The 15,427-nt window shown below is 40.7% G+C and overlaps 1 protein-coding gene across 1 annotated transcript in view; it reads right to left on the reverse strand.

Annotated features, from left to right (window-relative positions):
- Positions 1 to 15,427, reverse strand: part of LOC119410358 (RNA-binding motif, single-stranded-interacting protein 3) — a gene marked incomplete in the record, with an annotated part of 147,206 nt that overhangs the window by 123,150 nt on the left and 8,629 nt on the right. Inside the window, 1 exon segment of the mRNA XM_037677268.1 lies at positions 9,990 to 10,048. Within this exon segment, the coding sequence (XP_037533196.1) occupies positions 9,990 to 10,048 (59 nt within the window).

The following is a 15,427-nucleotide window of genomic DNA, read 5'->3' on the forward strand; positions in this document are numbered from 1 at the left end:
AAAACCCACGCATGCACGGAGAGAACATGCAAACTCCACCCAGAAGGGCCCCTGGACTGGGGTTTGAACCAAGGACCTGCTCGCTGAGAGGCAGCAGCTCTACCAGATGCGCCACCATGCTGCCCCGTTAAATAACACTTTAAAGCAATTTAAAAACTAGAAAGCATAGTTTCCTCAAATGATTGGGATTATCAGTTTACACACATATATATATATATATATATATATATATATATATATATGATGGTGGCCATCTTGGATTTTCCATCCACAATCCAAAGCAGGGCAGAAAACACAGGATACATGTGATAAATGGGTGGATCTGACAGTGAACCATGAGACCAAAGAGAGTAAGTACTGAGGACAGTGATTATGGAATGAAAACAGCTGGACTAAAGCAGGAAAGCTATGTGAGATGCTAAAAGCCAGGATTTCATCTTTTTTTTTTTTCCAAAAAAAAAATAAAATTTCATCTGATATGCATGTCCTGGCAGAAATAATACAACATTCTTCCTGTGTGTTCCCCAGGCAGTGTTGCCAGATAGAGTCTAGGTTTTCCAGCCCAAAAATCTGTTAAAAACTGCCCCATCACACAAAAACCCACCCAATCAATATATAGTTATATTAACTGTTTGAACACACACACACACACACACCCCACCCCCTGTAAAGATATATTGATGTTTATATGTTCATCGATATGATTAGTCAAAATCAGTTAAATGTGAATGTTAGTGGTCTTTATTCAGAAAATCAACACGTCACATTTCAGGATCTGGTTATTATAGACACAGATCAAATGTTCAATATTAATATTTCTATATTTATCACCACAGTAATAGTATTACACACATTAGTTGTTGTAAACACACAAAATACATATGTTGGTTCAGTGTTTACCTTTAACCTAAATATTTTAGGAGTAAACATTTTTAATAATCACTTTCAAAGTTACAAATGTTGTCTTTGGTGCCTGTTTGTTTTCCAAATATTTTAGTGTGTGTGAATGACAATCATTAACATAAAACACTTTGTAGAACGGTGCTTTATGAAGTTCAGTCTATTTCCTTCTATCAGTTGACCACATCCAATATGGCGGCCGCTCCAATGTACGGCTGCAACGGGCCAACTCACTTAATGAACAGAGAACCTCACCAGTTCTCTGTTGTGAACGCCCTGGCAGATGACAATAGCCAATCAGTGATGGAGAAAGGTCAGGGGAGCTTTGCTATGAAATACGTAATGATGATTGATCGTTTGAAATGTGTTTAATAGGTTAACTCAAAAACCGCCGATCTGACTCCAAATCAGCCCAAATTATTCCCATCTGCCCAAAGCAATTTTTACCTGCAAAATCAGAATGAAAACTGCCCAATTGGCGGTAAACCGCCCAATCTGGCAACACTGTCCCCAGGCTGCATCTGAAGTGCAACAATTAATGTAGTTTAGTACACAATGCACAGCTGTGTAAAAATATTTAAAATATAAAAGATACATGAATCATTGTGATAAATTTGAGACAGAAAATCGATTGATTGACTGATTGAAAATGTAAGTCACTTTGGTTTTGGTCCTATGTGACCATGGTTTTAAGTCATTTATTGTCTTTTGAAGAAATTTATGCCCCTCCTGATAGAGGGTGAAACGTCTCTAGAAAAAAAAAAGGGGGGGGGGAGAAACTGTCCATATGACCTGACTGAGCATTTTTGGATTTGGTACTTGGATGATTGAGCATGAACTTTGTTGCCTTAAACCACTATTGCTGTGGCTGCCTCCCTGGGAGGAGTCGACAGGGGATGGGACAGCCCCCAGAAACCATAGAATCTCTAGAAAACTGGTTGGTCCACTTAAGAAGTTTACTGTTTTGTGGTGAAACAGTTTACTTGGAGCTCCTCAGACTGATGAAGCTCTCTGGATATAGGGTGAATCGTCTCTAGAAAAAGAAAAAAAAAAAAAGAAACTGTCCAGATGACCTGACTGAGCATCATTGGATTTGGTACCTGGATGATTGAGCATGAACTTTGTTGCCACATTTGTTTAGTTTTTTGTTGTTTGTTTTTTGTTTGTCAATAAACATGATGGTTTTTATAACAAAGCCTAAATGTGTTTATTTATTTATTAGTTTGTTGGTTTGGTTTGTTTGTTTATTTATTCAGAATTTTTTTACTGCTCCCATAACTTCACTGTAACTACTACACTCATGTTCCTGAGGGTAAAAATGGACCACATTGAAACACACTATGCAAATGTGCAAATAATGCAAATTTGATTCCCATATTTATCATATCATAAAACGCATTCCTCTCAGTGAAGTTTTTACTTTTTATATATCTCCATATACTTTTGACTTTTATATTAGCCCACTGTGTGGTGCTCTGCTTTTATATTTGATAGCCTCTGTAAAAGTCAACAATAAGTGTCTGCAACTTACCCAGAAAACAGTAAAGGCCCCCTTCATACTCCATTCCAGTAGGTGAAATTGTCTTTCATTGACGTAGTTGCATGATAAAAACCGCATCATTTTGTTCTCAGAGCAGCTTCGCCTGCCCCTCTTCAACACGAGGCCTGGGACAAACTTTTTATCACAGGCATATACTCCAAGTAGTGTGATTGGTAAAAAGTTTGTGGACGTTGTTTTACAAAGCAGAAATTTGCTCGGACATTCAGCTGTACGACTTTTCAAACACACTATACATCCATCCATCTATGCATTACCTTTACCTGCTTTTTCCCTTTCGGGTCACAGGAGTCAGTGGTGCTCATATCCAGTAGTCACTGTGCAAGAGGTGGGGGTACACCCTGGACAGGTCACAAGTCCATGACAGGGCCATATAGAGACAAACAAGACAAACAACCATTCGCTCTCTCATTCACACCTAGGGACCACTAAATTAGCCAAATGGCCAAAAACTTCTGGATGGAGATTGTGCAGGCGTGTACAGAGGAGTCTCTCTGCTGAAAAGTGTGGCACTTTCTTCAGTATAAATTTGTGGCCAAATGGTGAATGGAAAGACGAAGTGCAGATTCTGGCATGAAGAAACCCTGTGGTAACATACAGTAAACTGCAGCAGGAGGGGTTTCCTAGGATCTCTGCACCTGTGTCTCATGGCCTATGAAAGGTGTGTGTGGAAACTAACGTCCCAAAACTGGCAGTTTGCCCTTCTTGACACAACGTGGGCTCGAACCTGCAACCTCAGGATTACTAGACCGCAGCACTGACCACAGAGCTAGATGGATGTAAAGAGCAAAAACACTTTTATTACAAAAAAAGCTGTTCAACATCCATGCAGGCTGCAGAATTGGAAGCTCCATGCCTCAGAACTGTCATTGTATGGCGTGACAAAATTAGCAGGTGCACCGAGCTGCAGCAACTTGCTAATATATCCAAATTAATAAAGACTAAAAACTAAACAGTTACTGGCATTGTGCATGAGAAGAGTGTAAAACAGGAAATAATAAAAATGATCAAAAAAGAGATAAAAGTGTCTAAAAAATTCCGCTTCCATGTTCCACCCCTGTAAACCATCTAAGTTTAATAAAAAGACAGGCTTTGTTTTCATCTACCTGATCTGATGGGTCCAGTGGACTGGAAGGTTGTCAAAAAACTCCAGACTGGAAATTTGTAATTTTGGGTGTACTAACAGCAACAAATGCTTTTGTTAATTTTTTATCTGTTATAAAGCTGTAATTTTTCCACCTAAGGAACAGGAATGTGGCCATTTATTTTGGACACTTGGGTGAAGAGAGGAGCTGAGCTGTTAATTGATCACCACCTGGTAGTGAGTTGGATCAGATGGAGAGGTAGGATGCCGGACAGACCTGGTAGTGTCATGAACCAGAGGCCGGATCGCAAACAACAACAACAACCACTGAGAGGGTTAAAAGATTTATTGAGAAATAAAGTAAAACTCTGGAGTAGGTCCGGTTCTGGACTGGTTCCGATCTTCTGATTGGTAGTTCGAGATTGGGTAGTGTTGTAGTGGCGGGCTGCCAGTAGAAGTAGAACTGATGTTAAGGTCCACTGGAACGGAGTCCAACAGGCTTGCAACTAAAAGATAAAGGTTAGTAGATGCAGGGGGAAAAAGACTAATTGGGGAAATGAATCTGTGGGAATCAGATTCAGGGGTAAGGATAAGTCCGTGATACAGAATGAGCTTGACCTTTAATCCGTGATCCAAAAAACAGTCAGAAGGGAAAGGCAGAGTTCATACCGTGAAGTCAGTTGTTCAGCAGAAGTATCCAGTACGTGATCCAAAAAGAGAGTCAAAAAACAAGAGCATGAGTCGGTACCTGATCAGATGAGCAAAAGCAGACGAGGGCTGAGGCAAAAGCGTGGTCGTGGTCAAGGCAAGGGTCATGAACGAGATGAGTCAATCAATGGAATGCTGGAAAGTCTACTGCTGATGAGACAGGATAGAGAATCTGGCCCAGACTGAGAGGAATGAGTGAGCTTAAGTACTGACTGGACCAGGTGGTGGAGCTGTGGGATAATGAGCGGTGACAGGTGACATGAGTTGAGTGATTACTGAGTGTGCAGCATGACAGAGGAGCTGACAGAGAGCAGAGCTATGACAGGTAGACTCAAATGTGTAGTGAGGATGTGTTGGGAATGCCTGGCAAAATAACCCATCAGAAAGATCATCAACTCACATCTCTGGGAGAGCTTTAACCACATCCCAGCTGAAGCGGGGAATGTTGAGTCAGAGTGGGGCACGTTCCAAGCCACAATTATTGAGGTGGCTGCCTTTGGCTGTGGCCGCAAGGTTGTTCATGCTTCTTGCGGTGGCAATCCTCAAATTTGGTGGTGGACACCCTGGGTTAGGGAGGCTATAAGCTGAAGAAGGAGTTCTATTGGCCCTTGTTGGCTGGTGGGACTGCGGAGGCAGCTGAGGAGTACCAGAGTGCCAAACAATCCAAAGTATTGGCTGTTGCTGAGGCAAAAGCTCAGATATGGAAATAGTTTGGTGAGGCCTTGGATAGAGACTCGGTCAGCTCCAATTACATTCTGGCAAACCATCAGGCGACTGAGAAGGGGAAAGCAGTGCTTTACTAAAACTGTGTTCAGTGAAGGTGGGGTGCTGTTGACCTCAGCCAGTGATGTCAGCAGGAGGTGGAAGGAATACTTCTTGGACCTTCTCAATCCCACCAGCAAGTCGTTCCATGAGGAAGCTGAGTCAGGGGACTTCAGGGTTGGTTCATCCATAACTATGGCTGAGGTCGCCGAGGTAGTTAAAATGCTCCACAGTGGCAGGGCTCCATTGGTGGATGAGATTTGCTCTGATTTCCTTGAGGCTCTGGATGTTGTGGGGCTGTCCTTGTTGACACGTCTTTGCAACATTGCATGGACAACGGGGGCAGTGTCACTGGATTGGTAGAATGGGGTGGTGGTTCCCCTCTTCAAAAAGAGGGACCAGAGTTTGTGCTGCAATTAGAGACATCACTTTCCTTAGCCTCCCTGGTAAGGTATATTCAGAGGTACTGGAGAAGCAAGTCCAGTCATTGGTTGAACCTCAAATCCAGAAGCAGCGGTGGTGCCAGGAGGGCGCTAGGGGGTGCTATAGCTCCCCCTGGAAAAGTCATAGCACCCCCGTATCACCCCCAAGAAAATATCAGGTTATTCTGTTTTTCATCTAAGTCAATATTATTTAGTATGTGGTGGTTGTTGTGATATTTTCCTTGCAAAACAACTAATTTTAAAAAGCAATCAAAGATTATATTGAATTTTTTTTTAAATCAGATCTCGCAACAGGAAATGAACTTCCAAACCGTAAGTGAAAATTCCAGTTACCAAAAGCTCGGTAAACATATGAAAAGTACATAAAATGCAAAAACAAACCGTTTTCCATTGCCCATATTTCCCAGGATGGAATCAGAGAAGGAGGATTTTTTGGAAGCAGACTGCAACCAACAAACAAACAATTATTTGGAAGAAAGGGATCAAGTGTACTGCCATCCTCCCACATCTGCAGAGAATTCTAACACTGCTAGCGCTGGACAGCTGGAGTATCTAAGCAGAACTCCTCAAGTCAAGATGGACCAAGATGACCACTTCTGCAAAAACACCTGTCACGCCTATTTGGAGTGCAACAAAGAAATTTTAACAAAGGCTGGTTCAATCAATATTTGTGGTTGGAATACAGCATGGATAGAGATGCCGTGTTTTGCTTTGCTTGTTGGCATTTTCTAAAAGGAGGATACAGATTTCACAATAACAGGCGGATTGTCCTGTTATGTAGACTTCTAATGGTGAGTGAATGATTTCAACCTTGTAACTTTGTAATGAATTCAGCGTTGTGGACTGAAATTGTCCACTTATACACATATACATCTGGGGGAACAATACAGTGGATTTATTGTAACAGTTAACATTCTACAATATACATATGCATGTCATTTTTGTGCATGCTTTCATTAAATTGCAGAATACCACATATTCACTATCCACTTTATTGGTGACTATACTCATCTGAGTTTTGAGTGCACCTCTGTGCTTGTGTCTGTGTGTGTTGAGAATTGAAAGAACAAATGATCCTTCATAGCACCCTCAGTAAAATGCTTAGCCCCTCTTTAGCACCTGCAGAAAAAATATCTCTGGAGCCTCCACTGTCCAGCAGGAACAATTCAGGTTCCTTCCTAGCCGTGGAACACTAGACAAGCTCTTTACCCTCATTAAGGTCCTTGAGGGCTCATAGAAGTTTGCCTATCCAGTCTAAATGTGTTTTGTGAACATGGACAAGGCGTTCAACTGTGTTTCTCCCAGTACTCTGTGGAGGGTGCTCCATGAGTATGGGATTGGGGGTCCATTGCTATGGGCTATTCGGTCCCTATACAAGAAGTGTGAGAGTTTGGTTCACATTGCCGGGAGTAAGTCTGCCCATTGACATAGATTCTGTTCAAAATTTTTACGGACAGAATTTCTTGGTGCAGTGGCCAAGAGAGTACAATTAGGTGGCCTCAGTATTTCATCTCTGCCATTTGTGGATGATCCTGTTGGCGTCATCGTGCCATGATCTTCAGCTCTCACTGAAGTGGTTCACAGCTGAGTGTGAAGCGGCTGGGATGACAAACAGCACCTCCAAATCTGAGGCTATGGTCCTCAGTAAGGAAAGGGTGGATTGTTCTCTTCAGGTCAAGGGTGATGTACTGCCTCAAGTGGAGGGTTCAAGTATCTTGGACTTTTGTTCACGAGTGAGGGAAGAATGGAATGTGAGATTGACAGATGGATTGGTGCACTGTCTGTAGTTATGCAGACTCTGTGCTGGTCCATTGTGGTGAAAAGGGAGCTGAGCTATAAGGCAAAGCTGTCTGTTTACCAGTCAGTGTGTATGTTCACACCTTCACCTATGGCCACAAACTCTGGGTAGTGACTGAAAGAATGAGATTGTGGATACAGACAGTTAAAATAAGTTTCCTCTGCAGGGTAAGAGGACTCAGCCTTAGAAATAGGGTGAGAAGTTCAGTTATCTGGGAGAGACTCAGATTTGGGTATCTGGTAAGTATGGTCCCTGGGTGCCTCTCCAGAGAGGTGCTTTGGGCATGTTTGACTGGGAGGAGACCCCGGGGAAGACCCAGGACATGCTGGAGAGACTATGTCTCTTGGTTGGCCTGGGAACACCTTAGACTCCTCCCAGAAGAGCTGGAAGAGGTGGCTGTAGAAAGAGATGTCTGGGCCTCCCTGCTCTAGTTACTGCCCCTTCAACCTGACTTTGGAACAAGGGAAAGATAATGAACAGATGGATGGAAGGAACAGGAATGGCCACGAAGTTAAAAGACAACACCAGAGTTAAAGAGCTACCTATAACAGGTAACATGTTTATTTTTCATAACCTTTATATAGAATGCCAGTTTCAAATATTTGAACTTCCCTTTTCAGACAATCTGGACTATTTGTTCATTTTTATATTTTAAGCAATCAGTACAGAGAGAAAAAAATCACATCTTTATTGCTGTCCTCAAACTCAATCATAGTGAGACATCATATGTCGCAACCTAAAATGTTGATTATAGGGCTTTTGTGCTGTTGTCCCAAAGCGTATTGGCATATCTTGAGTAGAGGCCAAGCAGATGAGCTGTAATCACATGTTCTCATGAGTCTCTTTAGAAACAGATGACAACAATCACACTGATTAGTGTGTCATTCAGACCACTTTGACAATCAAGCAGGCAGTTCTCAAAAGACACCTCAGTCCCTGCTGAGACTGTTCCTGACTTATTGTAACTATGGTGTGTTCTTCATTTTGATTTGGCCCATGGCAGAAATGTCCACATCTTGACTTCAAAAGCTGCTTAACTCTGAGCATCATTAGGAATCAGACCTGAAACCACCCACCGAGACGTTAATCAGAGTAAATATATATTCTCATAGTGAATAATTTAAATGGATTAGAGGATGACATGGACTTTATTGCAGTTGCTGTTATGTCCTGAACAAATGTAAATTTCCACATTGCTTAACTTGGAACACCAAACTGTTGATGTTTTAGAAATTTTATTTTAGCTGCTCCCTCTCCAGGTGCCTCTACATCAAGTCATCCTCCTCTGTCACACTCTGTCCTCTGCATCCTCTGTCCTCACTCCACCTACCTCCATGTCCTCTCTAACTGCATCCATATATCTCCTCTTTGTCTTTTTCCTGGCAGCTGCATTTCTAACATCCTTCCACCAATATACCCACTGTCCCTCCTCTGGACATGTCCAAACCATCTCAGTCCAGTCTCTAACTTTGTCTCCCAGTTGTTCAACCTGTGCTGTACCTCTGATGATCTCAGTCCTAATCTTATCCATCCTTGTCACTCCTAAGGAGAACCTCAAAAATCTTAATTTCTGCCACTTTCAATTCTTTCTCCTGTCTTTTAATCCATGTCTCGGTTACCAGACCATACAACATTGCTAGTCTCACTACTTTCTTGGGGGCCGAGATGGTGTAGAGGCAGGGCAGCCGGCTTGGGACCCAAAAGTCCCAGGTTCGATCCCCAGTCACTGCACATCACGTGGTGTCTTTGGGCAGCACACCTCATCCCCAAAATGCCTCCCCGGCGCTTTCAATAGCTGCCCACTGCACCACCTGGTGGTGGATGGGTTAAATGCAGAGACTAATTTTGCCATTGTATGGAAACATACAGTGCTGACATTGTGATGACATTATTATTATTATTATTTCTTGTAAACTTTTCCTTTGGCCTTTGCTGCCACACTGTTGTCAAAAATCACTCCTAAAACTTTTCTCCATCCACTCCATCTTGCCTGGACTCTTTTTTTCACTCTTTATCACTTTCCCCATTTTCCTGGACAGTGGACCCCAAGTACTTGAAGTCCTACACCTTTGTGATCTCTGCTCCTTGTAGTCTCACTGTTTCACCTGCCTCCTTCTCATTCACACATATGTACTTTGTCTTACTACAGCTGAATTTCATTATTCTTCTTTCATGCGCATACCTCCACATCTCTAAGTTCTCTTCCACCTGTTCCCTGCTCTCACTACAGATCACAATGTCATCTGCAAACATCATACTCCATGTAGATTCCTGCCTAACCTCATCTGTTAGTCTGTCCATTCCCAGAGCAAACAAGAAGGGTCTGATATTTTGAAATACAATTTTGAAAATGGTCTGGGACTGCAAAGAAGTACTAAAGGTAGAGAGAAGTGTAGATATTATTTAAAGTAAAACCATTTCTATAAATTCACAATAATTAGTCCGCCTTTATGCAACCAAATAGATTAATTAATCATTTGTGTCTTATCTGTTCAGTCCTAAGATCATTAGTATTAAGTTTTGTTAGGTTTGTGAAAAATGATTTCCCACAATTCAGGTGTGTATTGTAACAAGTTTGACAAAGCTGAGGTTTCTTTGTGTTAGACAAATCTAAAACTTGATGTAACAGGCCTCAAACATAGCCTCCCTTGTAAAACCCAAATTTATTGACTCAAAATGGCTGTTTGTCTTGATTTGTAGAACAACCCTCAGTTGAAGTAAATTGATGCTACTCACCTTTGCACTGGTTGGTGTTTTTGTCCAAGATGGCCTTCGTTGACACAATCTTTCCATATCTGTAAAAAGAAAAACAATACAACGTTCTGATTAATCATTTTTTACTCTGAGTCTTTCAGTATGCATCTGGAATAATTGCATTATCATTGTAATTACTATTATTGGGAATTATTGATATTTTTCAGAAAGGTGGACCATGACTATTAGAGCAGGGCCTTCAGCTTGGAAGAAATATGTAGTCATGCAATCTGTGCTTTTGAGTACTTGATTTTCTTTTGCACTTTTACACAACATCTTGATGCATGGTCAATAATCCAGGTAGATAAGTCTAACAAGGTTAAATCAGGTCTTCTGGACGGATTCTTTGATGTTGAAACATTTTGTATTTTATGCAAAAGTCTTCTTCAGCCTAAAGAGCTGCAAAAAACTCAGTCTTATAATCAGCACTTTCTCATGGTTCAACCATTTTCTGGTCACAATCAAAACTAGTTGTTCACATGGAAAAGGAGAACCATCAGCCTAACAATCGATCATTAGTGCTCTGATGGTCGTTTGCTATTCACAGAGTTCTCTACACAAAGATGGCTTCCTTTACACCTCTCTCAGCCAACGTTCCTCTCTATCAAGGATGTGCACATCTTTATCCCTGAAAGAGTTACTGCTGGCCTGGAGATGAATGTAGACCGCAGAGTCCTGGCCTGAAGAGTTTGCTCTTTTGTGCTGGGCCATCCTTTTTAGGATATCCACATTGCTCCAGTGCCTGTCTTGTGTGGGATTTCTCCTTCTGTCAGGCTCATGAATTTGTGGGTAGGCTGTCTGCTCTGTGGTACAGAGTCCTGATGATTCCTAACTTGTGCTCCATTGGGTGATGAGTCAAACCACACTTACTGGTCTGTGTGAGTGAGTTTCTGGTACACATCAGTTTCCAAAGTTCCTCCATAAGAGACTGAGTCCTCACAGTCCAAGAAAGCCAACCTGCCATTTTTTACATATTCTTGTGAGAACTTTATACAAAGTATATGTATCCACAGAGTTGATGTGATCAGTAAAATGTTGAACTTCCTGAGATTTAATTTTAACCCAGGTGTCATCAACATACCTGAACCAATGACTTGGTGGTGTCCCTGAAAAGGACGTCAAGGCTCTCTTTTCTACTTCCTCCATGTACAGGTTTGCAACAAATGGTGTTACTGGAGACCCCATAGCACACCCATGTTTCTGACTATAATATTGGCCCCCATACGTATGTGAAGTAGGTTGACTACAGGCACAGTTACAAGAGTTGACACAGTTGTTCTGTGGAAAGTGTGGTCCTGCTGCCAAGTGATGTCCTAAGGTGGTTTGGTAAAGGTTAAAATCGGACACCTCCATTTGAACTGGATTCTAATTAAAACAAAAAATACTTTAAAGTGTTGCAGTAAAACAAAGCAAAATTAAAACATATAGCCATCCTATTTGTAAAAAAAAAAAAAAAAAAACCTGCAGTATGACTTTTTATAATTGTTTATTGTTGTTGCTGTTGTCCATTGTTGTCATCTTTCTTTGTTGAAATCAGGTCTCTCTTGTAAATGAGTCCTCGAGGCTCAATGAGATTTACCTGTCTAAATAAAGGTTGATTGATATGAGCTTTGGTCGCTATTATACAAAAACCAAGGTGAGGTTTGTTGATAACAATGTGACTTTAATATTTTAGAGCATTTTAAAAGTTACCTGGAACCCACATAACTTACTGATGCAAACAAAATAATGTATTTTGATCAGCTGTCAATAGACTTTTAACCTTCAATTTTCTTTAACATTTAGAGCAACTACACTTTCAGTGTGGATTATTGAATTTACAGGTTGTAAGTGAATGCACCATTAAGCCCTCATGTGTTGCCATAAAAGCTGTGGAGAAACACAATAGTTTTTTTAAGCACAAATGGTGTGACTGCAGGGACAAAATGATGCCAGACAATAAAATAAACAATCTAATGTTGTATCTTAATTTACAGACTCACAATGTAAATGTTCAGTCTTATCTGAGATCAGCTGCAAGTGGTTGTCACTTAACCACTGTTTAATGTTAGCATGCAGTTTGTTAAGGACTTTAATTTGTGAAATTTACTTTCCTTGAATGAACAGAAGAGGAAGATATCATCGAAGCTGATATTTCACATTTCTAAACTTCTGAATTGCCTGTCCAAGGGGGAGAATATAAAATAAATAAATAAAATAGGGCCCAAAAATGTTTCTTATTGAACAAGTTTCTCAGTGGTTTCTCAAAGGAAAATACTGAGACAGAACTCTTTCAGATGGCTGGGATCGGCTGGGATCACCGTCGAGCTTTGTGTGGATGAGGCGTTTTTCTAATTAATGTGTTCACACAGCAGCACAGTGACTGACTAGCAGGCTGTGTGACTGTCAGACTGATTGACAGACTGACAAGCTGCTGACTGTGTGATGGCTCCAGGTGAGGGATCGAGATGTTTTGCCTCCTCTCTATTAGAAGGAGGGGGAAAAAAACTACGATGGAGACAGAAACGTTTCAATAAAGAAACAACGCATGAGAGGATAGGGCGGGAGGAGGGGAGAAAACTAAGGGGGGGGGGGGGGGAGAGAGTGTGAGGAATGAGAAATAGACGAGGAAGAGGAAAGTAGTCAGTCAAAAGATAAAAAGAGACAGTAAAGGCAGAGAGGAAGTGCCGTCGTCAGGGAGAGATGGAGAGATAGTAAGAGGTGTTTAATAAAGAAGAGATCATTTAGTTGTCACCACCAAGAGATTCTCTGTCAGCCAACTGCTTCTGCCAGCGAGAAGAAGAATTCAGAGGAGCTCGCCTGACAGCCCAACATCAAACTCTATCAGGAAAGGAAACTTTCAAAATAAAAAAAACGATAAAAGGCTCTGAAAGGCTTTAATAAGACATGACAGATGAGCATCTTATAATCTCAAAATTGGCACGGTAAAAAAGAAATCCCTGCTTTTTAACAATTCAACTATTCTTACTTATTTTCTTTCCTGCAGTTTAGGATATTTTGGGATATTTATCTGATGTTTGCCTGGCTCATTTTTTTTTAATGTCACATTGATCGTAAACACGATATTTGATCTGCAGTTTAGGGATAGATCTAATAGCTGCTGACATCGTAAAAACATCCTTTAAAAATGCTACATACAGTATTTGCAATGACACACACATGCAGATGCACAGATTCATTCTCTAGTATGGAGACCAGCTTTTAGCAGACTTCTACCTCGATGTAAATCATACTTGGGTTCCATGAGTGTCACAGCATAAAACATCCACAGTACATCCACATGAATGTTTGTGCTGGAGCAGAACTGAGCCTACAAATATGTGTGTGGATGCAGTTGTCTGTGAATGCAAGCAGATGCATTGAGTTAGAACGCACGACAGGGATCCATCAGGATTTCGACAGGTTGTTTATGCGAGCAGAAAAAAGGGAATCTGCTCATATTTAAATGTAAAAAAAAAAAAACAGGGCAAAAGGGATGCAAGTCAATGAGTCTTAAAGACATCTTTTTCTGGACCTAACTGGAGCCTGTTTCTTGACTGTAGCAGAGGCCAGGAGTGACTTGAAATAACATCAACTTCTGCTTCATCTAAAGTACACAACGTAAAGTACAACATACAGAATGGACTGATGGTTAGGGTCAACATATCCTTACTGAGTTTACTTTCATTTTCTATAATGAGAAAAATTAAACGTATTGTATGTCCTTGTATAAAAACAACAGGAATTACCAACAAAAATCTCCAGTTTGTTTTTATTTTTTTTTATTTATTTATTTTAGCAAGGTGCTACAAATCGCCTCCAAACATTTCTAAACCACAGAAGAATGTAGGGGTGTAACGGTACGCTAAAATCACATTTCGGTTCGGTTCAGTTTCAAGGAGGGCTCGGTTCGGTTAATTTTCGGTACAAAAAAGGCCAAAATAAAGACTTGCAAATTGTTTATTTTGAAAATATGCCAAGTAAGCAATACGTATGTATAAAAATAAATAAAAAAAATCCCTAAAGAGGAAGAAGACTCAGCTGCTATCTCGGTGACATCCTCAGACTGCAAACACAGAGGTAAAAAAAAATCGAGTTAATAAGATTATTATTTTAAATTTAAAAAGTTAATCAGATCACAGTAATACAATAACAGTACTTCTTCTTGCACGGTCATCATTTCTGTTATGAGGTGGCTGAATATCTTGCCCATTATCATCATCATGTGGCAGAGTTTTAAATCTGGGCTCTAAGGCTTGTTGACAATATCAGTTTTAGCTTTTTCATAAAGTGCTGCTACAACTTTTTGGCTGAAGTGTTGACGTGATGGGATGTCGTAGGCAGCGGGGCTCAATAACTTTAATCATATGCTTAAAACTGGTGCATCAACAACAGAATACGGACGTAGATCCAGAGCTTTTAAAACTCCTACAGCTTGTGTTATTGCTTTGACCAATCTGAATTACCTGATAAAGGTTGTTTAAATGCTGCTATCGGTCTTTGCACCAAACTGCTAGAAGAGACGTTCACATTTGGATGATGTGTTTCAAGTGTGTTAACAAGTTAGACATGTTGCCTGCTGCAGATCCAATCTCTGTGAAACAACGTCGACACATAGCTTTGGATTTGCGCGTGTCTTTTAACAAGAAAGCCATAACTTTCCCAAACAGGAGACCACAACAAGATGAAAGGGTCTTCAAGATATGGCTTGTTCGTTGCCTGCTAGGCTGCTAATGCTACGCATGCTGAAAGACTATGCAACAATAAATAGCGCCATGCTGAAAAACACTTGGGAACTTTATTTCCGCGGCGCACAATCTCTTGTTAATAAAATTTAATGAGTGAAAAAATAACCGAAACGGTACACATGCGGACTGAACCGAACATGCTGTACCGAAACGGTTTAATACACCCACATTTACCGTTACACCACTAGAAGAATGTCTTATCACTAGCCTGTCAGGATTAGCTTGTGCTAAAAAAACTTCACTCAAATAAGATATTTATATGTAATTTCTATAGCAAACAAAAAAAAACAACATTTTTAGATGTGTGATTTTTCAGCAATCTTGAAAAACACCTGCCATATTCGATTTTGACATGGTCAATTTGTTTAGTAGACCACAACAAACAACCATGCCAGATTCTGTGTTTATAGCACATTTTGCACATTTCTTTTGCAACCTTGATTTTATCCACCACAATAACCAGGATGCAGCTGAGTGTCATGTCAGTGCTAGGTTATGCCCATGACCAGAGGAGCATCATGGAGATACAAAACATATCAGTACAAAACCCTATTTGCCCAGATTTGACTTCACACTGTTACGGTCTGTGGGTGATGTCAAAGGCGAACGGTTTGAAGCAAGGACTAAACAACTTGAGGTAAAAAAACAATTATATTTATTGGTTCAGGTGTAGCTGGTAAACTCAAACTCAGG

Source organism: Nematolebias whitei, chromosome 5 (assembly GCF_014905685.2).
Source record: "Nematolebias whitei isolate Nwh7 chromosome 5, NemWhi1, whole genome shotgun sequence".
Lineage (NCBI taxonomy): Eukaryota > Metazoa > Chordata > Actinopteri > Cyprinodontiformes > Rivulidae > Nematolebias > Nematolebias whitei.